The 7,781-nt window shown below is 43.5% G+C and overlaps 2 protein-coding genes across 2 annotated transcripts; one reads left to right on the plus strand and one right to left on the minus strand.

Annotated features, from left to right (window-relative positions):
* Positions 1-2,919, plus strand: LOC116255866 (pentatricopeptide repeat-containing protein At3g53700, chloroplastic). The gene has a single exon (XM_031631945.2). The coding sequence runs from the start codon at positions 473-475 to the stop codon at positions 2,789-2,791; it is 2,319 nt and encodes a 772-aa protein (XP_031487805.2). The 5' UTR covers positions 1-472; the 3' UTR covers positions 2,792-2,919.
* Positions 2,920-4,448: 1,529 nt separating this feature from the next.
* LOC116255834 (putative pentatricopeptide repeat-containing protein At5g59900) lies at positions 4,449-7,781 on the minus strand. The gene has a single exon (XM_031631880.2). The coding sequence runs from the start codon at positions 7,668-7,670 to the stop codon at positions 4,869-4,871; it is 2,802 nt and encodes a 933-aa protein (XP_031487740.1). The 5' UTR covers positions 7,671-7,781; the 3' UTR covers positions 4,449-4,868.

Consider the following 7,781-nt stretch of genomic DNA (forward strand, 5'->3'; position numbering starts at 1 on the left):
GCTCTTGGTACCGGGAGCTTTTTCTTTCTTGAGAGTTGAGACACTTGTTGGGAGTCCTGGGAACATGTTCCTGCACGTTTGGTAGCTGGAACTTCTTGTCCTGGGGACACTTTTTCCCTGCGGGTTGACTGAGGTTGGTTCCAGAAGCCGTACTGGAACGACCGGGCTGCTAGTTCATGGGTCGACCAGCTAGTCCGGCCCGACCTCCGAAACGCCCCTCCCATATTATCCACAACGGAGAAAAGGAATTTCCCCTGCCTGCTCCTCTCCGTCGGTCTCTCATCGTTCCTGCTCCTGAAGACCTGAATTTCTCCCAGATTTTCTCCGGAGCTTTCTCTCCAACATCGCCGTAAGCTACTCTTCCTCTCTAGTTTCCAGCACAAGCTCATCATTGTTCACATCTCCTCCCATTGCGGTAACACCATTTGGAGGCCGCGTTCCGACCCTCTTGAAAGCTTCCTGTGCTTCCCAAATGTATGTTTCTCCATCTCTACAACCTGCGACCCTCTCTTCTCTTCCTCACAGCTTCTCTGTTCCCAAACCGCCACCATGGCTTCTTCCAGGTAAGAGCCACTTCAAGCTCATAGCTTTTTCATCCACCTCACAGCAAGCAGAAATCGCTAAACCCTCACCCTCAAAAACTACCAACTCATCTGATATTCTTCCCTCCGTAATCCATCAAATTCCTCCGAACTTCACCTCGAAGGACCTTATCAGCATCGTGCGCAGGCACGGCGATGGTGACACCGCCGTCAGCGTCTTTAATTGGGCCTTGGAGCAGCCGAATTTCGTGCCTGAGTCGTCGCTGGTCGAGGTGATCCTGCACCAACTTGGAAGCGAGGCGTCTTTTGAGGAAATGAAGGCCCTCCTGGAAGATCCAGGGTGCACTGTCACCCCAGGTATGTTCTTGGCCTTTGTAGAAAGCTATGCAAAACTCCATATGGTCGATGAGGCTGTTGGCATTCTTAGTGAAATGGAAAAATTCGAAGTTGAACCTGACATATTCATCTACAACAATTTATTGAACTTGCTCGTTGATGAAAACAAGCTAAAGATGGTCGAATCTGTGTATTCTGATATGGGTAGAAGAGGGGTCAGTCCTGATGTGTCTACTTTTAACGTCTTGATCAAAGCGTTGTGCAAGGCCCACCAAATCAGGACTGCTATTTCCATGATGGAGGAGATGTCGGACTATGGTTTGGTCCCAGATGAGAAAACGTTTACCACCATCATGCAGGGATATATTGAACAGGATAATCTGGACGGTGCGTTGGAAATCAAAGAAAGAATGACAAGCTCTGGATGCAAACTCACCAGTGTCACGATTAATGTTTTGCTCCACGGATACTGTAAGCAAGGTCGAGTTGAGGAAGCTCTCAATTTTATGGAGGAAATGACAGTAGATGGCTTTTATCCTGACAAGTTCACTTTTAACACACTAGTGAATGGATTATGTCGAGCTGGACATGTTAAACATGGCCTTGAAATACTTGATGCAATGCTTCAGGAAGGGTTTGAACCTGATATTTTCACCTACAATACGTTGATATCTGGGCTCTGTAAGTCTGGTCATCTCGAGGAGGCCATGAATGTTTTAAATGAGATGGTCTCGCGTAATTGTTATCCTAATGTGGTGACATATAACACTTTGATAAGTGCTATGTGTAAGGAGGATAGGATCGAAGAAGCTACTGAACTTGCACGTGGTTTGTCAACGAAGGGCCTTCTTCCGGACGTTTGCACATTCAATTCTCTCATTCATGGCCTCTGCAGAGTTGAGAAGCTAGCGATTGCCATGGACCTGTTTCAGGAAATGCAGAAGAGTGGGTGCCCGCCAGATGAATTTACTTACAATATGTTGATCAGTGCCCTCTGCTCGAGAAGGAAACTCGAAAAAGCTCTCGCATTGTTGAGAGAGATGGAATCTAACGGCTGCGCAAGAAGTGTGGTTACATACAACACCTTGATTGATGGGCTATGCAAGAACCAGAGGATTGAAGAAGCAGAGGAAGTATTTGACCAAATGGAACTTCAAGGAATTTCAAAAAATGTTGTGACTTACAACAGTCTAATTGATGGTCTCTGCAAGGCTGGAAGAGTTGAAGAAGCTGCTGAGCTAATGGATCACATGATAATGGCAGGATTGAAACCTGACAAGTTCACATATAATTCATTACTCTCATTCTTTTGCAAAGCAGGAAATATAAAAAAAGCAACTGACATTGTTCAAACGATGACTTCAAATGGTTGTGAACCAGATGCTGTAACATATGGGACCTTAATTGGTGGTTTATGCAAGGGTGGCAGAGTACATCTGGCCAACAAGCTACTCAGAACTATCATGATGAAGGGAATAGTTCCTGCTCCCCAGACTTACAACCCCATAATTCAATCACTTTATAAGCAGCAAAAGACAAAAGAAGCCATGAGACTATTTAAAGAGATGATTGAGAAAGGAGAACCTCCAAATGCTCTCACATACAAGATTGTGTTTCGTGGCCTATGTTGTGGGGGAGGACCTATTGGTGAAGCCGTTGATTTCCTTAAGGAGATGATGGAGAAAGGTTTCCTACCAGAATACTCAGCACTTTCCATGCTAGCAGAAGGTCTCTGTACTCTGTCAATGGAGAATACTCTATACGAGCTCATTGATCTGGTCATGCAAAAAGCTAACTTCTCTGGTAGTGACGTTGCTGTTGTAAGGGGTTTCCTTAGGGTTCGAAAGCTGCATGATGCAATGGCTGCTGTAGGGCGTGTATTGAAGACTCACAAAACTAGAGAAAGATACTAATAACTGTAATTTTATTAGTGAAAATTAGTTACAAGAATTTTCTTTAATAACAATCTCACCTACTAAGACCGACGTCCACTTTTTCTTTTGGTTCCTTCCGTAATGATCAAATAACATCCTTCTTTTTCTGTTGGCATGGCAAAGGAAAGGCTGATAACCATTTGCCCTCGTGGAGGTGTCCTTATATTTCTTGCTGAGAAGGTATGGGATTTATTTCCTTGAAAATTGTGCAGCTTATTTCAGAACTCTCGACATAGAGCTCTATAACTATTCACAGTGTCCTACCAGCCTTGCCTACTTGTCTTCCTCGTTGCCTGGAAGCGTTGGAGATAAGAGATGATAAAACAGAGGGAAAAAGCCAAATCAGTACAAAAAAATACTTGTGACTTGCAGATTAAAATCCGCAAAGAAATCAAAACTAATAAAACCAGGTTGAAATCTGAAATATTGCCAGTTCACGTATGTATGAATTTACCTGGAGGTCACCTAATGGACAACAATGAAATACCGGTATCTGTCTCCATACTTAAAACAGTTTTATTTTTCTGATATTAACCTTCTGTGCTTGTTGAACTCCATCAGTGATTCATGGGAAGGGTACTGCTCATATTTTTCCTGCAATTTTATGCGTTCAAGGTTCCAAGATGGTATAAGCAGTGACCGGTTATTGGCTTGGAGTAATAATTTTCATAGCTGAAGATGTGGCTTCTGACTGAAACCTTCCTAATTGAAAGGAGCGTTAAATTTCTGTACCAGGAAGAGAAGTCAATGAAACTATGATGACGATTCCAATTTCCAAGTTGTTTTCTCTGTTGGGACAAGTGCCGAAGAGCAGGCATCTTAAGTTCTTAGCTTCGATCATCTGGCAGCACACGTGCCGCCTGAGGGACATCTTGAAGGTAGAACGCGTTAAAAATTGTAATTGTACTTCTACAATATAGGCCATAGAAGATTCAAACTTGTAAAGATACATTCAAACTTGGATATGACCTTAAAACGAGGTCTGGAAAGCAAACCTCGTTTTGAGGGTGTTTGGACTAACTCCAAACTGGGTTTTGCTGAAAACCCATTTTTTTTCAAAAACACTGTTTTCTTAAGGGTACTGTTCATTTGTTTCAAATAATTGCAACAACCTTAGTTGTAAATCATGCTATGAGCAATCAATTCTTCTTGTTTATCAAATTAATTTACATATGTGATGTTTTTTATTTTAACCATTGAATACTTCTAATGGTTTTTATATGTGCCTCACATCATTAACACTCAGTATATAATATATAGTGGCTTCACAAGTGATAAACATCACTTTAGCACTTTTAGTTCATTTTCAGCTCTTTCCTTTTTAAATAATAATAATAATAATAAGCACTTATAGATAATATCAATAAAAATTATCTATAGTTTTCAAAAGCACAATGTAAAACTCATCTTTTGTCATCCAAACAAAAACCAAGTTTGAAAAAGGTGAAAGCCAGGTTTTTGACAGGTCATCCAAACACATAAAACTGGTTTCCAAAACTCATTAAAAAATAGGTTTTCAGAAAACCAAGTTTTCATAAAACCAATTTTTTCAAGGCTCTATCCAAACACAACCATAGTATTCGATTATTTAAATGTTTAACCCTTGCAACTTCAACTGAAAGGGGAAACAGAAAAATCAGCAAGTGGTATTTTTTTCACTTCCGTATAAATGAATGAAATGTATTACACATTTGGTGCGTTAGTATTACAACAAATTAGGATCCCTCACAGAAATCTTAGGCGGTGCACCACTCAACTTATTGAACACCCAAAATCTGTGACGAAAACAGAAAATTTTGCTACCTTGGGCGTCTCCTGGGAGGATCTCGAAAACCGAGAGAAAGAATAATTGGTATGTCTGCGTCGATGATTCATCTATGTGCCGAGGAACAACTCTCAACCCAGCAGCTGATTTGAATAAAAAACTCTCAGCAACCGAATCCATGAGAGGTCCCATTTTTCATAGCACCCAACCTGCACTCAACATGATGGTTCGTGCCCGGGCACCCCTTTTCCAAGAATATGCATGTTCTAGATGTGGAGATCGTTTTGCAGTTTAACCATTCTCTATGTTTCCAATCTTGCAGATTGCTTGAACAAGAGAATTATATGTAACCCTGTTTGGTAGAACCCCTCTTTTCATCATATCATCTCGCAACTCAAATGCATTGCGCAGATACCCATGTGCACAGCATCCATGTATCAAAATATTGTATGCCACTGTGTCAGGATTCAAACCCCTATTGAGCATGTCATTCCACAACCTAAAGGCTTCCCGTAAGTCACCCAGTTTGCAGTATTCATAAATAAGAATTGAGTATGAGATGCAATCAGATGGCACCGCATCTTCCGTCATCTCTGCAAGAAGTTCAACTGCTTCTTTGATTTTACCACATCTGCAGAATCCCATTATCATTATATTATAGGTGACTGTATTCGCTTGGAACTTGTAACGCATTCTTGAATGCAGATGGAGTGCCTCCCCCATTTTTCCTTCCCTGGCATAAAAATCAAGAAAACACCCAAAAGTCACCCTATTTGGTTGATTTTCTGTCACCAACATCTCCTTGCAGAGTAGCTCTGCTTTATTCACATGTCCTGCCTTACACAAGCCATTTATCATAACAGTGTAAGTTATCACGTTTGGGACGCATCCATGGATTATCATCTTCTCCCAGACCTTGAAGGCTTCGATCATGCTTCCCTGTTTGCAGTAAGAATCGATGATCGTTGTATAGATTATCTCATCAGGCGTCAATCCTCTTTTCTCCATGTCTTCCAAAACCTTGGCCAATTCCTGCATTTCGTTGCTCTTGCAAATGCCAGAAATAAGCACACCATAGCAGACGAGATCCAGTTTAAATCCTCTTTCTTCCATCTGCCTACAGACCGTGTACGCATCCTTCATTCTTCCTTCCCCACAGTATCCATGGAGAAGAGCGGTATAGCACATTGCGTTTAGCCCTTTATAATTAGCTTTATAGATATCATCAATGAATTGCTTAGCCTCTGAAACTCTTCCAGACATACAGAGAGCACTAATCAGAGGCCGGTAAGTATACGAGTCAGGTTCAAGACCCCTCTGAACCATCTCCTCTAACAGCTCGAAGGCTTTCTTAGTGTTACCTGCCCTACAATATCCATCTACAAGAACGTTGTACGTAACCTCATTTGGCTTCATTTTCAGTTCCAACATTTCATCGAACAACTCGTGAGCCTCGACCATCCTATTTGATCGGGAAAGACCGCCTATCAGTGCAGTGAAAGTGTAAGTATTTGGTGACACAGCTCGATAAGACATTTCGGACCAGAGCTTGAGTGCACTTCCAAGATCCCCAACCGTGGAATATCCGCTTATCATTGACGTGTAAGTAACTACAGTTGGTGACAATCCCTTACCAATCATCTCCGTAAACAAATGCTCTGCCTTCTGCATTTTTCCTAACTTAGAGTATGCATGGATCAGAGAATTGTACGGGTAAACTGTCATCTTAATCCCTTTGTCCACCATCTGTTCAAATAGAAGAAGGCCATCATTCAATCTGGCACTTTTGCAGTACGAATCAATCAGAATTGAGTACGTAACGTCATTGGCGATTAGACCTTTCTTCTCCATCCGATGAAAGAGATCCTCGGCATTATTCAACTTTCCTCTCTTACACAATGAATTAAGCAACGCATTGTATGCGAAGAGATTGGGTATGATGCCATGTTTCCCGAGAACGCCAACAATTTCAAATGCTTTCTCAGTGTTGCCTTTACTTCTCAAGCCATCGATAACACGAGAGCAAGCAGCTTCGCTCGGAAGAATTCCATTCCCAATCATCTCCTCAATTAATTCCACCGCAGCATAAACATCCCCCAGCTTACACAGGCCTAAAACGATGGTGCAATACGTAACGACATCTGCATTGAATCCCTTAGTTGCCAGTGATTTCTTGACCTCAATGGCATCTCGAACTTTCCCAACCTTGCACAAGCCATGGATCAAGATATTGTAGATGATAATGCTATAAATTAGACCATTCACCTCAGCTTCAGCCAGCAAAACCTTAGCTCTATCAACGTCCCTGCGCTCGCAAAGACACCGAACCATCAAAGTATACACAGAACCATCCGGCCGAAGACCAGCTTCGACGAGCTCTCCGTACATTTTCTCCGCAAGGTCGAATCGCCTGATACCCAGCAGAGCATTCAGAACCTCACAGAACGCCCTCACACTCGGCGACAATCCATGACCCTTCATAAACTCTAAAACCCTAACTGCGTGCAAAACCTTGCGATTCTGGACGTAGGCCCAAATTAATAGATCAAAGCCGGAAGTGGACGAAAGCCCGCACCTTGTTCTGGAGACCATCAGCGACCCGCAAACCTCCGTTGGCGCCACCGGTCGGAGGAGCAGCGACTGAAGAACCGAGGACGCCGGCCAGAAGAGGTCGGACTCAAGCAGGGTAACGATTAGGATGCAAAATGCAAGCGTCGAGTGATCGAACTTCCGGTGAAGCGACAGGAAATTGAAAAACCCAAGGGCAAGCTTCGCATCGTCTAGAGTTTCGATGAGGACATCCTCCACGTGCCGTGGCTTCAGATTCCGCGCGACGAAGGGGTTATCGAGGGAGAGGGCCCAGTTGCGCCGGTCACCTCGAACGATTGCACTGACGATCGGCAAGAAGCCGCTTTCCCGCTCTTCTTCCGCCGGCGAGAAGCAGAAACGCCTCGCCCCAATGAGGAAGAGACGGCGTCGGCGATCGGCATCGGTGCGGCCAATCCTTAATCCTCCACCAGGGAGGACCTCATTCCTGAAAAGGGCAGCGATTGAAGTTGGCGGCAAACGCACAAGATGGATATCTGGCGGCATTACACCGGCTACATTAGTTCTTCCGGTACCGCCCTTATCGCCGGAGTCCGGCGTTCCGGAGAGTTCAAGCTTGGCGCGTCATCCCCATCCCTTCTCTCCATCTCTACTCAC

The sequence above is a fragment of the Nymphaea colorata genome, chromosome 6 (assembly GCF_008831285.2).
Source record: "Nymphaea colorata isolate Beijing-Zhang1983 chromosome 6, ASM883128v2, whole genome shotgun sequence".
NCBI classification, from domain to species: domain Eukaryota; kingdom Viridiplantae; phylum Streptophyta; class Magnoliopsida; order Nymphaeales; family Nymphaeaceae; genus Nymphaea; species Nymphaea colorata.